The sequence below is a fragment of the Vespa velutina genome, chromosome 4 (assembly GCF_912470025.1).
Source record: "Vespa velutina chromosome 4, iVesVel2.1, whole genome shotgun sequence".
NCBI classification, from domain to species: Eukaryota; Metazoa; Arthropoda; class Insecta; order Hymenoptera; family Vespidae; genus Vespa; species Vespa velutina.
Window position 1 is genome coordinate 7046246 of NC_062191.1, and position 19794 is coordinate 7066039.

General features: G+C 32.3%; 1 protein-coding gene across 7 annotated transcripts in view; it reads left to right on the forward strand.

Annotated features, from left to right (window-relative positions):
- LOC124948348 (neurotrimin-like) overlaps positions 1–19794 on the forward strand; it is a 126332-nt gene that overhangs the window by 78298 nt on the left and 28240 nt on the right. For 4 of the 7 annotated variants that reach the window (XM_047491826.1, XM_047491829.1, XM_047491827.1 and 1 more), the window contains one exon: positions 12766–12855. The exons of the other annotated variants lie outside the window; for them this stretch is intronic. In XM_047491826.1, the coding sequence (XP_047347782.1) occupies positions 12766–12855 (90 nt within the window). The remainder of the gene's footprint in view (positions 1–12765; positions 12856–19794) is intronic. 7 annotated transcript variants of the gene reach the window in all.

A 19794-nucleotide genomic window follows, 5' to 3' on the forward strand; every position in this document is an offset into this window, starting at 1 on the left:
TCGATCGTTTTGTCAAAAGCAGGGACTTATTATCGAAACTGAAATAATAGTGAAACTGATAAATACTAAAACTGATATATTACCGAATACCGAAAAAGTACCGATATTTATTTCGATTTCTTTTTTATTGCAAATATAGTTGATTAAGATTAAATCATGTTTTTCTTTCTTTATATTTTAAATCAATTTTTTTTCTTTATTCCAAAACCCTAGAATGTTTTCTTTAGATCGCTCTCACGGTAAGAGATTTATAACCGCTCTTAGTGACAGTGATAAGGGAAGGTTTTCGGTGATCGAATATTTTATGACAACGCGTCATTGCGAGATTAGAAAAAATCCAGAATTTTTTTTTTATCACAAAAAAATTCGTAATAAAATAAAAAAAAAAAGTGGAAGAATTACCAATAAATATCGATAAGAATACCTGTGTATTTCAAATATCGGTATAATAACGGAATATTTCGATAGAAATTCTTGATCAAAAGTAAAATAGTTCAAACGATAAAAATTGTTTAAGTAACTCACGTTTTCCTCATTACTTTGCCAGTCTTACTAATATTTTAGAAAAAAAGTAGTTCGACACGCCTCTCTTTTCGACAAAATTCTTGCCCTCCGCAAAGAATAGAAAAAGGTTACGAATTCGCGATATTTCTCGAGGGCCGACATTGCTTCCAACGTCACGTACATCTTTTCTAAGCGAATACAACTACACGTACAGCTACACATGTATATATATTTGTACTAAGTCCAGAGAAAATCGACGATGGAGTCTCTCGAAGAAAGCAAAAGGCGGTCGTACGACGTGAATCGTGCGAGGCAGAATTATACCACGCTCCTGGGATAACGGACACTTAATTTTCGTGGCGCACAGTTCGGAAAGGAAGGCTTCGGGGTCTTATTTGGTGCTTGGCTAGAGATTTGCGACGTTCTAAATGACAGCGCGCCGCGAAAGTTTATTGTTAGGAGAGCCGTAGCGGCGGTTCTTACTCCGCCTCCTTTTCCTTCTCCCTTTTCCTTTTCTCCTCTTCTCCCTTCTTACCCCCTTTTTCTCTCTATCTACGCTTTACCCGCGAGACTGAATACTTTGGTCCCTCTTTCCTACCATCCTTTCTACCTCTTAGAGATCCTACGGTTCCCCATTTTCCGAGATAGAGCACGTATTTCTTCGAAGACAAACGAAATGCATTTAAAAAAATATGAGCAATATTCCCGAAGGAAAGGGTATAAGTATGGTAGGCGTCGAGACTTTCGAAAGAACTGCGAGATATTCGGACTCTTTCTAGACATTTTATAGGTAGACATAGAATAAAAGTAAAAAAAAAAGAAAAAGGTAAATATAGATAAATAAAGTGAGAGAGAGAGAGAGAGAGAGAGAGAAAGATGCCAGTGGTTATCTTGCAAACTCACCCTTTTCCATGAAACCCGTCGTTCTTATGTTAGGAAATCTTCCGCGAGTGTATAAAGTTTACATGCTACTTCAGACTTCCACTAAAGTCCATAGCTCTTCCAAAGCGAAATCTTTGCGAAGAGAAAAGCTAGTGCAAAATGAATCACCTTCCAACGTTGCTCCTGTTAATATCACTTTTGCTTTATATCCGATGTCAAACTTACATCATACTAATGCGTTCTATCATAAATTCTCAGAAATTGTTATTTCGTATTTACAACGCATACACGTATTTGCACAATATTATTATGATCATTAAGGTATACTTATTATATCTATGCGATTATATGTGAACAATACGGAATATTCTTTTTGATAAATAGAATGATAATAATGTCGGCGCTAGAATAAGAAGAACATCGAGTAATGGGATGAAAATTTTTGAGTGGCAGCCTAATTCGCGTTTCGAAAGTAGGCAAGTAAAAGATAGACTGATGGTAAAGGGTCGCCGCCCTTGTTCGTGTAAGATCTTTCCCATGGATGTACTCGGATACCCATCCCTTTGCAAGCTTGCTGCTGGAGGATGTTAATCAGAATAGAATTTACATACGAGGCTCGTATTACCCGGTAGTCTAGCAGATGCACCAAGAGGAGAAGATAACGGTCTCGAGGGAGAGAGTATAAGTGAGAGGGAGAGTGAGAGAAGGAGAAAGAGAGAGAGAGAGAGAGAAAGGGAGAGAGGGGCACCGCAAGAGTCGCTTATGCTATCCGTAATAATGTGACGCGTAAGACAATATATATTGCGTTAGGCTTGCCCCAGGATTAACTTCATTTCACCTACGACCGCTTCCCAACCAACTTGAACCCTTGAAAATTTGTTAGCCTGCATGCCGCCCTTTATCGTCCTTATCGTTATCCACCGTTATCGTTTTCTCCTCTTCTCTCTTCCTTTTTTTATTTTTTTCAACACATCTCATCGCTTCCCTTTTGTCAGTAACTTTCTCGATGTTATATATCAAGAATGCTCTTTTTACGATTTCATTTACACTTTTTTATAAATGTACATTTTTATATTTGTTTAGTTATATTGTCTTTATTGTACTTGTTTCTTTTCTTTCATATCAGCTACATTATTTGAATGTGAATTTCCATTATCGAAACAGTAGTTGCTTTCAGTAGGTTTGGTCTATGGCTATGTATTTACTCGGAAAATTTCGAACGAACGAATACACAGTCTCAAACAAAAGATGTAATTTATATGACAATTCGTCAGGCTGAATTTGGCCTCGAAACAAAAGCTTTCGTAAACATAGCAACATAGCGATTCTAACGCAACGTATTATCTTCGTGAGATTTTAATCATTTGAATGTAAAACTGAGTCAGAGAATATACTATCCGTTAATAGCTTCCATGTTGATGTTTTCAAATACGAAAGAGATGTCTATACTTGCATTAACGATTAATCGGTTGCTTGCATCATGTATTTGACGAAGTAACTTTATAATCTATTTAACAGGATAACTAACTTTTTTCCTAAAGTTTCGTATCAGACAATTGACTTTCTATTATCCTGATATCTTCTAGCAATATCTTTCATAATAGATCGATTCTTCTTAGTTAGCTATCTTTAGTTCCATTCGATTAACCTAAGAATCAAGAAAACTCGCGTATAGATAGAACAAAGTTGTCTTTTTTATTCAGAAAAGATGTCTTTTTAATTTCTCTCCTCGTATATCGTTAATCGAAAGAGAGGGACTTGCGATCCTCGAAATCAAAAAATTTCATCCTTCTAGTTCTCCTACGAATGCGTTAACGATATCGATTTCTTCGAAGTGGTATTAAACGGCCGATGACCATCATTAGTTCGATGAATTTGCATGGAATTTCTATCAACGATTTAATTCGACCGCGACGTAATACCGCAGATATTTTTTGCCAAGCTCATCAAGGAGGAGCCATAACCTGTCAGTACATAACATGGAATTTCACTCGACGTAATTGAAACGAAATAAATCACTCGAAATGTCGTGAAACTAGGACTAAGAGAGGGATAAGAAGAAGTAAAAAGGAGGAAAGAAAAAATAGAGCGAGAGAGGGTAAGGTACCAACTTCTCACGATTAAAGGGAGAAGAGGAGAAGAGAAAGAAAAGAGGAAAGGCACGTACGTAAACACGAAACGTTTTCATGAGACTCTTAAAATCGGAAAGAGCTTACTTGGAGAGTTTTATCTTCTTTTATCTAGCGCATCGAGCCAAGTAGAGTTTATGCTCGTTGCTCTTTCAGCCGGCCAAGGAACATCATGAAGAAAATTCTTCTAATGGGCAGATACGTTGACTTTGTTGGACGACAATTTTAGTAAATTATGTCAGAATGTAGTACTATTAAAGTATTCATCGCGCGTAATGGAGCATTGAGAACTAATTCAAACTGGTCAACGTATTCACTGTTCGTACTCAAGTAAAATTCAATTAAATATTTAGGTAGTCTATTTCACGTTCATGAAACTTTATAGTTCCTTAGATCGTGTTGACTTTTCTTAACTCTTCGAAAATGAAAGTAGGTGGGTATCGTTCAATTCTAATTTAAACAAATTTCTAATGCCTATCATTTTATGTAGGACATACATACATACGTATATTAGACGGCAGAAGATAGAATTTAATGAACGTTTCAGATCTACTTACTTGCAAATCAGTAGATATATTGTTAATTTAGTAATATTATTTCCATCTCAGTTTCTACATTTTTAATAATTTATTACACTTGTCTCCATTTCGCATTCGTTACAACATACCATGGATATAACGTCGTCGTTTATGCGAATAAGTTAAAAATTGCGATAACGTACGACATGATTTGCATCGTTGAATGTAAAAAGACTTTGCACGCATTTCTCTTAATCTACCATTCACAACACAGCATACGTTACTAACCATACACCTAAGTCAATCAAAGAGGAGCATTAATCTTCGTTCCTCTCACTGGGTCTGGCTTGAATTAAAAAGAGAAACTAAAATCGTAGGTAGATTTTTCTTCGCCACACATCCCCCGTTGATCTACGATAATGATACCATGTACATCCGTATGTCAGGCTACGAAAGAAAAATGAGACCATTTACCGAGAACAAAAGAAGATAAATAAACATTCGATTAATGTAAAACTACTGGAACGAGATATTTAAATAATCGATTCAAATTCACAAAGGAAAATCTCGAAGTTGGATTCCAATGATTTCTCTCTCTCTCTCTCTCTCTCTCTCTCTCTCTCTCTCTCTCTCTCTCTCTTTTGTAATTACGTTTGATTACGTCAGCAAAATATCTTTCGAGTTCACGAAACGACTTAGCGACTTTCCAGACGCGAGCTTTTGTCGAACGCGATAATATCCGGTTTGTAAATCGATTCGACGAGGAATTCGAAGAACCGATCGCCGAATTCCTGTCGCCATCTTAGAATCCCAATCCAGGAAACGGGTTCACTTCCTTGATCTTCTTCTCCAAGGCGACGACAAACTTTTGTTTCATTCTACCAATCCGATCTTAATCGTAACGATTAATTGCTTTTGGCACAAGAACGGAGATAATGTTTGGACATCTCCGTTTCTTGGCTCTTTCGTAGGCCCGGTGTTCGGTCATCGTTATTATCTTGATATTAGCTAGATACGCTGGCAATGGAATCGATTTCTCTTTATTTTTTATTGACCGTTATTGGTGCCAAAGGAATAATGTGAACTGTATTTAAACCAATTCTAAAAACTTTCGAATCATCGGATTACGATAAAAAGAGGCATAAAACTAAATTCGAAAATTTGGAATTCATGAGCTATCAAGCATTTAACGTGTCACTTTATTCAAGTGATATGTAGGTATATCTGCTGTACTTTCTGTCTGTTCTATTTTGTCTTAAACGACAGCTGAACAATTCACTGGTGCTCGACATGTCATGTATATTTAGTCATGAATTATTAATGAGATTTTCTCTGGTGACCACAAGCATAGGACATTTGGACATTTTAAGACAACAAGCGTATTCGTTCGCTTTCAAACAATTTTGTCTGATTATCTGGATAAGCTAATTATAATGAAATTTTTGATGAGAAAAAATATTTAGTTTGCTATATTCCGTCAAATTGTAATTTATATTTTACAAATAAATAATAACATGTAAATTTCCATTAAATTTTATATTTATTTTTGTCAGTTTATTACGTTTTACGTAAAATATTTAATTTATTTAAAGTATTGCCATAATTGAGCATGCAGTCAATCAATTATTGTGTAATCTTTGAATAAAATGCAAAACTGTGTCCGTGACAAGAATTCTAATTTATATGTGGATAGTTGTCTTCTACAAACAGTCTAATTAATTTTATAACGAGATTCTTGCATGTAGCGGAAAAGATAGAAAGAGAGATAAAGGAGCATTCATCGCATAGGACAAAAAGAAAAATCACATATAAAATAATGCTGGCCATTATTACTCCTAACATTTTCATCATCTTTCTTTACCTTTGAAATCTACATACATTCAGATTTTTGTTATACTCCAAATATACTTTTCATGAAAACTCAGTAGGTTAATGATAAATTCAGAATCGTACATCCTTGTAACTTTTAATAATGTTTATCTGCAAAAAGTTATAGAACGATATAAATTTTATAATATATATTCAATTCAGACAAAATAGTCGTCATTCGTAGAAGCAAAATACATATGTATGTGTCGAAACACACTTGAGAAAAGTAAACTAATTTTATGTCAAAAGGTACATGACTCTATATGTCGCGTTAAATTATATTGTACCAATCTCAAATACCATCATATAAATACATTTTACACTTCGATAAACATAGCAGCGTTAATTTTGAATATAAAATGGGTAAATTTTCTTGTATCTCCATGATATATATTTCACTGCAAAATTATTGTATTGAAGAACGGTCATAGTGCGTATGTTCTAATATATGTGTTAAATCTAAATATGTAAAAGAGAACATGTAATTCTACTTAATGAAATAGAAAAATATTCGTTTATTTACATATTTACGTTCTGAAAAATGAGAATAATTTCGGAATATCATTTCTTTATAAGTACCTACGTATATTCATGTCGTAAAGACAAAGATAAAAAGTAAAACGAATAACAGAAAGGAATATATTTTCTCTACGTAGACACATATTTTGTAATTGATTTACTTTGTATGTAATAAGTTGGGCCATCAAAGAATAATGTATTGTAATCATGCTATTAGAGTACAAATCTGAACTGGAAAGAGAAGAGATCTTGGATTAAAGGCTACGCTCACGCTTTGATTGTATCCTCGTATCGCCATTATCATGTATAGCGCATTCAACCGCAGAAGCTTACAGTTGATCTTACAAGGGATTAGTTTTATGGCGGGAAAGCTCGGACCAACGTCTATTTTGGCCATCACGAAGTGTAATCGAACTTTCACGTATGCAGGGCAATATTACTGTCAGCTATAACACTCTATTAGCTAAGTGAACTAGTGAACTTCACGTCAAGATATTTCCTGAATTAAATTTGCCATTTTGCTCCTTGAAGCGCAACGGTATAATTGAATCTGTCATTTAGTACTTTCCCCATTTACTTCGAATGCAAGTAGTTTCGACGATCGTAAAAGTTTATCCTTACTGGACGCTTTTTATTAAACTATAAAATAACGATGTTTCGTTCATGGATTTTTCACGGACTGTAGAGAAACTCGGGCAATGGCTAAGTTGCATGGCTAAGAAATGTCTTCCTTTGAAATACGAACATTGAGGACTTCGATAACTTTTGAGAGAAATTGCTTCTACGCCTTTAGCGTACATCCTCTTTCTCAATTTAATTTTATCCATATCTAAAGATTTTTAAATAAAAATTGATTTCTTAATTAAAAAAAAAAAAAAAAAAAAAAACATCTTCAATAAACTTCATTTTGACGGTACAAATATTTTGTTAAAAAAAGAAAAAAAAAACAATAGATCTACTTGATCTATTTCATTTATTTTGAATATTAAATTCGTTTTACGAAAGCGATAGAAAAGGAATTTTCACCGAATAAGCTCTACCATGCAAATATTCAACCTTCATCTTCACATCCCTAAGATTTGATGAAGTACTTCTCGTATTATTCAGCTAATATATGAAATAAATTGCATTAAATTTTTATCCATGTGCTAGTAAAATATTAGCCCGTAAGAAATAAAGGATATACAAACATTGAAAGAACAGAAGGATATTCTACATCGAATAAAAGCTTTGCCAAAGAAAAAAAAAATATCTACTAGTGAAAATACACCAGTGTGTCCCTACAAGGTTTTATATATCGAAAAATGATGGGGATTGCCAAATCGATGCACTAAACGGGTTTAACGGGCTAGGAATAATTAGGGTGTTGGCAGTGCGCCGAACGTCGAATACAGCTCAACTCCTAGAACAAATTCGGACAAGAAGAGGACAGCAGGCATTCATGTACTAGCCATTACACGCATTACCACTTACAGCTGTAGTTCTTCTTTCATTTTTCTATTCGTCAAATCTATCTCTACTTCACTTTTTCTATCCTTTTTTCTCGGTTCTTTTAATAAAAAAATTGCGACTAATGCATTTACAGTTTACAGTTTCTGCTAACCGTTCCTACGGACGGATCTTCATTTTTAATCTTCATTTTTTCCGAGAGTTTTTCCTATCTCGATGAAAATCATACTGAAAGTGGAACATTCAAGTTGAATATCAAAACATATAATATCGTACGAAATAATTCCTATATTAAAGTACAACGTATTTCGACGACACGATTTTCTGAAAAAACTTTTTCTCTAAAAACTTATGAACAAAGTTACGGAATATGATTTCTTCATTTTTTGTTGTCTAAAATATTGTTCCATCATGGTGAAATGACATAATCCCTGTCAGCAAGCCATTAGGGGATTAAAAGAAACCTCTGATTTTCTTGTTTAATCTGTTAACTGTAGATTGTAATTGTCTTTTCATGTATTTTTTTTTCAATGCTTATTTAATATAAGAAAACAAATTTTCGTATACATACATACTAGTCTGTATGTGTGCATAAATGTATAATCAATTATCTTATATCAATATATAATCATCACATTAAAAAGAAAATAGAGGAATATTAACATCGTATGAGCATTACCTTAATAACCAACGGAAACTAAAGAATTTGCTACATTGAACCGGACATAATATACCCGTTGGCATGGTTTCAAGAAAGAAATGACGTTCCAGTTCCTTTTCGCTTGGCGAATATTTCGACAACGATATTGCTACTTTATAAGGGCTTTTCTAAGGGAAACATCAGTACGAAAATAATAATCTCATTCGATAATGCTGTTTAATTTTTTTCTTCTTTACCTTAAACACTTCAAAGCATTCGTTCGTCTCTTATTTGCTATATGTATATAAAATGATATTAATGATTTTCATTCGAACGACTTTTATATCGAGCCTGATCTTATTGCATATTTAGATTGTCATATAAATTATCGTATAAATCGTCATATATCCGTATATAGTTCACAGAAACACGCGCACGAGCATATATGCTCATAGAATATCCAACTCTCTTTCTCTCTCTCTCTCTCTCTCTCTCTCTCTCTCTCTCTCTCTCTCGATTTAAGCTCGGTTCCAACTTACCAAACGGACGGAAACGTAGTTTTATATAAGAAAATTATGCATCCGATGCAAATGTGACACGATAGAAGAGTCGGTTTTCGTGATTTGAAAATGGTACATATTTCCATTTTCAACCATTCTGAATATTGAAATGACTATTCGTTAAGTCTTTTATAGCAAGATCTTTTTTTTGTTATTTTGAATATTAAACATTAATTTACCAGATTTTTTAAACTTAAATATTATGTAAGAAGTAGTATTTCATTGTAAGCAGCAAAGTAAAACTCCAAAGACTTCTGTTTCAAGTCTTCGCGTTACATCACAAATAAAAACTAGTGCGGCGGTACGTCCGCTTGTAGAATGTTCAAACAATGCAAAAAAAAAAAATATATATATATATATATATATATACTTACTTACTTATATGTATAAGATGTTGCCAGAGCAAAGACGCTCAAATGATAATGACGATATGACGATATGATAACTTGCAAGTCATTATTTAATTTCCATATATTTTTTTTATTAAAACTTTGTGTTTCAAAAATCCCGTATTATTTATGTATAAAAAGATTTAGTAATAATATAATTGATGACTTAGATATAGATTAGAAGGAAATTTATTAATTAATATAATTTAAAGAGAGTTTTGACATTGTCTAGAGTTATATTTTTTATTAAAAGTAATTATTATTAAAAGACACGCATAAGATGTAGATGAAATTTTCTTAAATTCATTAAATGTAAGGAAACTCGTTTCTAAATTTCCATACAAAATATGATTTCTTGGAAATAGAAAGAAATGAAAATCTTCTCTCCCTGGTTTTTTCCTTAAATATATACAAAGAAGATAAATTTATGCGATTCGCATTACTACATGGTATGCCTAGAGATCCGTTGCTTCCTAGCACTGCATTCACCCCTTGCAGTGTTCCTCCTCGCTACTCCCCTTTGGCACACCCTATGAACCCCAGGTGGTTCATTGATTTACATGAGTTCGCGATACAATTCATACGATTTAAATGCTCGTTAAAATAACTTTAAAATCGCGCCACGATGGTCGGGCCGTTTCGACTCTGGTCTGCTTCTCATTTGCATAAACGCATTGAACGTGTGCAATTAAGCGAGTTAAGATTTTATTGTCAACCGGACTCAGTCCAATTCAAAACAAGATTTCAATTGCAGCAACCATGTCTGCGAAAGAGAATTAGACCGTAACGACGGTAGGATTTTAAATGGGTGGATTTAATGAAATTCTCCATCTCTTTCCACTTTTTTTTGTACTCTTTAGTTTTCCTTTTCGTTTTTTCTTTTTTATTATCATTTCTTCGAAATGCGATGTTTAAAAATGTTACTAAAACGTTACTCGATCTAATAATATTCGAGACTGATAGATTCTGAAGTTTCATTTACTTTTTGTATACGTGAAAATATTATAGCCTGATCTAAAATATACGGCCAATTTATAAGTAAAGAATCGATTTCACAGAAACGAGCGATCCAGTATCGATTTTTCTTGGCTTATATATGCTGTAAACAAGCGTACGATAAAGTTACTTGTCTACCGAACTAGACAAAGTATGCACGAACTTTTAGTCGCTCGGAAAGAAACACTCGAGTATCTCAAGATCACTTTAAGAGAATTATTGAATAGATAGATAGATAGATAAATAGATAGAGAGAGAGTGAGAGAGTGAGAGAGAGACCGAGAGAGAGAGAGAGAGAGCATTTGGACAATTTTCACGGGTTTACGTGTTGAATTGCGTCTTGAAAGACATTTCATATTTATTGTTTAAAGAATTGTAAAGAATAGTTATATATTCTCTAAAAGATTTCGAAAATTCCAAAAGATAAAATTTATGAATCCATTATTTACAAGAAGTTTGATAGCGAAAAGAATTCTTGCAAAAGTGTTTTAAATGTTTTCAAAAAGTCTTGAAAGATCACGTAGATCATGACAAATTGGGTTGTATCAAGTATTTGAAAAGTAAGAGTTTTCAGAGCAGTAAAACATTTGCATGTCAGAATTGTGAAGATTTTCGCGTGAGAAAATTCTTTAAGTTATTTCGTGGATAGCAGAACCTCCCTCCCATCATCGTTAAAATGAGCAAACAGAGTGGAATTAACATAACTGATAATATTTGAGAATAATTGACAAATTTCACTCTTATGAGATACATTTTAAAGTATAGGAGAATTTTACTTTTTATTTTCAGGAAAGAACAGAACATACGTTTCTTCAACCATAACATCAATACGTTAAAGAATCAATCATAAGCTATGAATTCACTACATTACAAAACAATCGTAGAATATCAAAAGATCATAGTTCATCAGTCGCATCTTAAACGCATTTTTACATTTAAGATATATTTTTCAAACGACTGTATATATATATATATATATATATATATATATATATATATATATATATATATATATATATATTGTTAACAGTTTAAAAATATATTAATCATTTTTCAAAGTTGTTTTTGTTAATACACAAAATATGTAGTTGGCGTATCTATTACCTTGATAGAATAAAAATATGGCTTCCGTATTTTATATCTATAAAGCATAAGCGAGAAGTTAATAAAAAATAAATATCTACTGCAGAATACCGTCAAAAACTTATCCATGCGTCCTAACGATCAACTCTATCGCCTTCGTCATAGCGTTCAGCTCGCGTTTATCAGAAACACGAGACTCTCTATGTAATCTAGTAGGGTGAGAGCGATATCCATGCAAAGGATGAAAATGTCGACCGGTTTCGAAGTAAAATGTTACGTTATTATTTTTCTGGAAACTCGCCAGTCGAGGGTTGCACGAATCCCGTGGAAATAATGAAAATTTATTCTTGAAACTTCCATTTTCGGGTCAACGATTTCTTCTTCCTTCTTTCTTTCTCACTTTCTTTCCCTATATCTTTCTTTCTTTCTCTGTTTCTCTCAGCTTCATCCGATTCCTGTTTACCGTCGTCGCTCGTACGTTAACATTGGCACAAAGCAAGATCATATGGCAGTCTCTCGCACATTTATATACTGGTTATCGTACTCTTTGCAACATAGTATTGGGAAAGGCGTCAAGCACATTTTTTGCTTATATACTGAGCTCCTTCAGATTATATCACTAGAATCCTTCCAACGAGAAGCTATTATGATGCTTCACGAGTATCATGTTTGCCACATAGGTTTGCAGTTTTACTACTCGTTTTCTCAGAAACTTCTCTCTCTCTCCCTCTTTTTCTTTTTTTCTTTTTCTCTTTTACGTGCGTACCCCTTACTCTATCCGGTGCACGCGTTACGCATTAATTTTCGTAGCTCCCAGAGCGTATAAAGTCTTCTTGGATTACCGAGGAAAGCAATCAAACGTTACGACTCGTTGTAAATTAACTCTGATCTTCCATTCCAGCCTTTATTATTCTACCGATACGTTTTGATGAATTTTCTGATTCTTATCAAACATTTTGAAAGTCCAAGATTTGCAGGAAATCAACATTAATCGATATATTGATTAATTAATTATCGAATTTTTATTAGTTTTACATAGAAACAATAAAAAAAGTTCTGAAAGATTTCGGAATTTAATGTTTATTTTACGCACATTATAATTTATAAGATCTGTCGTTGACATTTTCTGTTCTTTTACTTTCTTACAAATTGTTCTTACTTGTAACAGAGCGTACAGCCAATTTTTTGTATTTTAATTTTATATTTGTCTATTATTCATAACAACAGAGAAGAAGAAAAGAAGAAAAACTTGGAGAAGACATAAAAGGAGATTCAAGAATCCAGATATACCAACGTATAAAAATGAGGCATCAACAGGTTAATGTATAATATTTCACTAACTTTCGTTTGTTATATAAAAATGTGCGGATTCGTACTGAAACAATATATCCATATTAATTTTTATAATATAAGACTATCTTATATAAATTAGATTGTTGAGAACAGTTCATGTTCTCCATTCTTCTAAAACTCTATTTCGCCATATTGTATGCTCGAATGTATTGATCTTTTAAACATCATTTTCATTATATTTGAAGTTCTTTCTCTTCAATTTTCTTTTCTGCGCTATTGACGCGTAATACACGTAGTTCTTTTATTCTGTTTCTTCACGTTCTTAAAATGTATTACGCGCGATATTATTCAGTACGCCCACAAAGAAATGTCGTTTTTCTTATTTTCACAATATCCTTATATTTTTATAATATATACGATTTCCATATGAATACCATATAAATATATTTATTAATTATGTTTTATAATATACTATATCTAGTTGTCTATATATGCTAATCAAAAAGTATGGGATTTCATTAAAAAGAAAAAATTTAGATAATTATGTCATCAATTACAATTTTTTATTATAATAATATACCAATATTAAAAGATATAATAATGTATGCAATTATTGTTAGGAAGAACATTTTCTCGTAATTATTAATATTGAATCTTAATAAAAGAACTTGAAGTAAAGTCCCCTTTAATTTACAAGCGAATTCTTAAATAAGTTTTTAATAGTTTTAAATGCCTCTGAACTCCTTACTATCGTTGTAAGTTATTAAAACGGTCTTATGAATAAAAACGTTGTAAGAAAAAGAATATACTTAAAAATGTGAATAATTACGTTGGCACAAATTGATTCTTAGTCTATTTCATAACTTTTAAGAAGTTCGAATTATTCTTGATGTTCTATTCGGATCCTTGAAATATCTCGAGTTTTTTTTAACGCACCGATGAGTCAATTTCAACAAAAATGGTTCAGTACTTTCGACAATTCGAGAATAGAGCTGGAAAGCTAGCACGATGCAGACTCGAAACGATTTTCACGGAGGAAGAATGTCTTTTAATTAGAGGAGAAGTGAAAATTTACAAAACGTGAGGAAGTACCTACAGTTCGTGACACAAACTGGTCTCATTTACTTTTAAATGCGTAATATGAAAGGTGGCAGTCGTGGTGTCGCGACACTCGCCCTCTCTTACTATCCCTCTTTCTTTTCGTGCATTTCACTCAACTTTTACACAATGGACGCATTTCTACGCGTTGCCAACGCCATCTGCATTCCAGGTGGCCATTGTAATACCCATAAGAGTCACGAGCATACCGTAATAACAGCCTACTGGTACTTAGCATCTGAAACGTTACCCTTTAATTTTCAACCCCACTGTAAGAATTCATCTAACCCAGTTTTGAGTGAGTTCACTGAAACGTTACCGCTACTGCTTTCGTCATAAGAACGAACGTGTCCTTTCTTTCAATCAAGCGAGATACTCTAACATGTACTTTATGCTTTTTTGCAATATCACACATATATTTTCTTTGATGTAAGAATTGTTCCAATTTCGAATTGCATAAATTATTAGCTATTCCGAAAATATAGTTTTACATACAGTTTATCGAACGAAAACACTTTATAATCGTAAAATATAAATTTTCGTCTATCTATATTAAGGGATGAAATCAAGTATAGAAGATAAATGAAGTATAGAAGAAAGACGAGAAAATGAAAAAAAAAACATTAATTTCGAGCAAAACAAAGAGTAGAAAGAAAATCAATTCGTGAGCATCAAAAATTAATTGCAACGTCGTTGATTGGTCGGAAATTTACATTTGAGAGGACATTAAAAGAAAGAAATACGAGAAAACGACGATGCTAAAATATTTTGGGCGAGCATTGAAACTCATAAGTTTCTTTTCGATTGAAATGTTAGTTATTTGATATTCAATAAGTTCCTTTTAAGACTGCAATTCTCCTTTTTTTTTTCTTTTTTTTTTTTTTTTGTAAAAATTCTGACGAACGAATATCTTTGAAATGAATTAAGTTGTTAAAATGATTTGTTGTGTGAAGTTCGTCATTTATGTGAATATCAACGAAATGTAAAGTGATTGCATCTACCTTCCTTTCAGACGATGATAGAAGAATTTAGTTTGCGAAGAAAAGAAACGATTGAGAAGCTACCGTGAGGAAACTTTCTTCTTTGCTTTGCTTTCCAGTTTTCAGCATCGAAGGAAAATAACGATGTCATCTTAAAAATATTTCTTTAAACGTATCAATCGAAAGCCTTCGGCAAACTCCTTTAATGAGTAAAATTCAAGTTTATTTTATCCACAAAACACTTTATCTTTCCCTCATTATCAGTTTGAACAAAATTAAACGTTTACATAAATAGATGAAAATGATTGTAACCTTGATATTTCTTTAATCTTTTTATTTTTTATTTTCTTTTTCACAATTTAATGAATTAAATATCGTCATAATATATAACGAAGTACTATGAATCGAAAACGGATACAAGGAAAAGAGTTCCTGTATGTAAAATTTCAAGCGTGCTACCGTGTCACTAATGCGAGGAGGGCAAATTTCGATTTATGATGACTTGCTCGACGATGTACGACAGAAACGAAGAAAGAGGAATAGGGAGAGATGGCAGGAGATGAGAGGAATCGTGGTTTCGAGCAAGCGGAAGGACGACGTTTTAGTTGGACTCGTGGTTACGAAGAGAAACGGAAACGGCCGCTTCTGTCATTGTGTCCTCACTTCGCACCACGAATTCGAGACGCTCGACCAACGTTCTCTGACGTTTCGTGTTCGATCGTTTAACGCCCGATTAAATGCTGCTGGCGTATTACGTATTGTTGTCCATTCCTCCTCCTACGTTCTCTGACACTTTGAACTACGTCCTCACGTTACCAATAGATTTTCCTCCGATTCCTCCGAAATTCTGTTTCATGCTCAATCGCTTGTTCGATTTCCTGATGTATTTCATGGATTACTCTATTTCTCGGATATATTTAAATAGCTATTTCGAATAATATGCATGTGTTTTCCTTTACTACATTTTGTCGCGCATTAATATGAAAATCTTTTTTTACGATGCAAATTTTAAATTTCGAAATAAAGCGAGAGAAACAACTGGAAATATTGTGAAAGCGTGAATATTAAATTTCATCGTCGGAAAAACGCTGACTACTTCAAATAATTCAAATATCGTTAAACTTTCTAGCTTGGTATTAAACGTTCTTTGGCTTTACATGCACTGTTCGTCATATACAAAGTCGAATAACCTCCGAAGAAAAAAGTCTGAGAGATAGAAGGGGTGAGTGGTATGGTATGAGGTAATGGGGTTGCGAGAGGTAGACAGTAAATAGAGCAAAATGAGTAAACATAGAAAAAGAAGGAACTGGAAAGGGGGTGAACTCTCTCAAAGAAAGATTAAAGAGAAAAGATTTTCTAAAGAGATGCGAGAATTTGCTCTGACTTCTCGAACGGCGGAGCTTCTTTGTGAGAATGAAAATTCTTGCAGCTTCGTTGCAATTACCTTTGCTACCAATGCTAACGATGCTTTATAAGTCAAAGTTGTATAGAAGACAGCACCGATTCGGCATTATTCGAACAATAGACATGACTCACCGACGAAGTCCGATGTCGTTCTTCTCTCTTTCTCTCTATCTCTCTGTTTCTATATCTTCTAAATCTCATTTCCGCTGAGATTCCATTGATATCACTTTAATTCCTTTCCAAAGACTTCTCTCATACGACATAAGTAAAAGAAAATCTATTTTACTTGTTATTGAAAGTTAATTATTAATCGTAACACATTTATTAAAAGAAGTATTAAAGAATATAATAAATCCATACTACCATAACCGAAAAAACGCATTTTTATACGTTTGATATTGCCTATTTCAAAATCTATGTGAACAATCAATTTTATCTCATTCGAAAGATAATTTAATTATCTATTACTTTTGTTTGAATACTTTTTTTTTTAAATGCATACTTTTGTTGATATTTGTAAATATGTATAAAATAATTGTGATTTCAAAGGTTTCTGTGGATTAACTTTTTAAGCAAGTATTTCTCGACCTTTATTAGACATTTTTTGTTCATAATTAAATTTTCTATAAAATTTCTAATCGGAACATTTAGAGCTAGCCTATATAGTACAGTGACGAGATATGAACGGGTAAAATTAAAATACAATATTTAATTTCAATTATATACATATATGAAAAATATATTTTCAAATGACATTTTACATGAATATCATTTTATACATTTTAATAAAATTCCAATTATTGTTTTTTACTGACAAATATTTGATGTGACTTCTGCTGTAAAATTATTCATATATTATATTACTTATAATAAAATCAAAATATGCTCAAATATGTGCGATCCTTTCTAAATCGTCAATGAGTAAAAGGAAGGGACGACTTTCAAAAAAACACTATATCAATCCAATGTACCGTGATTTCCAGAAATCATCTCTTTCTTCCTGACCTGGCATTTATAGCAGTATACGAGGTAGAAACGATTGTGAGATTTTATTTCATTTATATGAGATTTCTGATTTCCAATTTCCATTGAGTACTCATATTTACTTCATAATTTATTAGTAATTTTTTTACACAAAATTTTGTGATTATAAAATGTTTGATATTAACATTTGAATAATTTTATTATTCTAAATTAGGTATTAAATTTCGAAATTCAGTACATTTTAAAAGGAACTAAAGACGTTGTTATAAAACATAAAAAATTATTTTTAAATTGTTTTTGAGTAGGTATAGTTATTTTTAACTTTTTCAGTTTTATCTTTAACAGTTTTAACTATATATTAATTTAACGATTCTTAGATAATTTCAACTTTTTCGAAAATTGATATCTTTCAAAATTTTCGATTTCGATCGCCATAAATTTGTTTTAAATGAAATCTAAAATTCGGTAGAACTGATAACTGGCCTTTAATTTCTACATTATTCATGCAGATTTTGCACGTTGCTGTTATAGTACCCGTCAAGATAGACTTGTTAAGTATAATTTAAAAAAAAATGTTCTCCAATAGAATTTTTGATGCAGCTTTTTTCATTATTTCGTCAATAACTACATCGTTGAAAGTACCATCACTACCAATAAATAATTCATGTATAGATAGAACTAGTAACTGCGTCATTATTCTACCGTTTATTCATTATCTTTCAAATATTTATTAATATTACTTCTCAATCCTTCTAATACTTTTCATTAATGAGAATAATTAGATTCACAAGTGAAAGTAAATTCGATACTAAGCAGCTTTCAACATCAAATAGAAACCATAATAGCGAATCGAAATAAGAAGCGTAATAAGAAAAATATTAATAAATGTAATAAGAAGTATAACAATATTTGTAGTAAACGTGTAATAAAAAATAATGATAATATAATTTTTATTTTTATTATTTAATTAAAAATGTTTTAGACGATTTACTGTCTATCTCTCGCAATTGCATTTAATTTTATTATTTAAATAAAAATTTTGACGTTACATATTAGAAAGGCAATTATTTCCATCAAAATCAACTAACAAGTAAATAACAATATAGTACTAGTAAATAATGAATAATTTATTTGAAAACAGATACATTATTTAATAGCAAATAAATAAATTTAATTTTCATATAAAATATTTCAAGAAATATAATGTTTTCTTTTAAAAATGGATTATTTCTCAAATAATTTTAAAAAATAATTTTAAAATAATTTTATTTGAAGATTTCTCAGAATCTTCAAGTCTGTCAAGAATTAAAGAAGGTATATTTGTTGTTATATAAATAAGATTCATTGTCATTACTCCGACGACATATTTGCTTCATTGAGATTCCTATTTTGTAATAATATTTTACATACGTGGAGGTTCAATTAATCCGAAGACATTCTTGCAATCCTCTTGATTCCGTAATGTTCTGCCCTCAATTCGAACTATTCGACTATAATAATCGTAGTACGTAAGGAACGTTGCGAAATCGTATCGATGATTCGGCATTAAATAACAAAATACTTATTTGATCATTTCACGAAACTAATTTTATTAAAACAATTAAAAAATATAAATTTTAAATAAAACTTTGTTTATTTATAATGAAAAATTTATTTTAATATAAAACAATTTTACCTTTTAAAAGAGGAATATAATTAAAACATAAATGGTTCTTTAAACACCTCTATTACTTATCTTTGTATACAGTTATCCTACAGTTAGCCTATCTTATTCAGGAAAAAATAAGAAACACTTTGCAACCGTGGATGAAAAGACATAATCTTATTCGAAGGTAAACTCGAAGGTGGCATTGAAATTACACGATGATATTGATGAATATTTGTGATCGAAGACACGTTGAGATGGCTTACTGTACAAGAACAGGTTGCGCCAGTACCCAAAGTGGTTACGTCAGCGAGAAGGAGAGTTGCTAAACCGGTTCGATCGGGGATGCAATTCAGTGGCCACAAAGCAGCGTTTATCGGGTCTGCTACCGTCGACGATAACCTACCATACTAGAGCTGTGAACGGCAACAATGTGTAAAAGCAAGAGGGGTTCGATGGGTGGTGCTTTAGGGTACAGGAGTTAGAATTGTAGGGGGTGGTGACCGTCGTCTATACGATGCCTCGTTTCCTCTGTCACAAATGGCCAGCTTTGTTGCGAGGAAAATGTAGTTTGTTTTGCTTTCCGATGCACGACAAAAAATAATCGAAAAACACGGATTTATCTTTGACGTTTTAAATTTCATCCAACCCGCTCGTCACATATCAAGGGATAAAGCGACTTTTATTTCACTAAAAATTGTACTCGTATGATACTCGCAAACGATGTATCGTTTTTGACTAGTCATCAGAAACGACCATCAATAATCCTCTTTTTGTCAATTACGAAATACGCCTAAGTTCTATTCAAGCCACGAATAACAGAAAATCGGTTAACCATTAACGGTTAAGCAT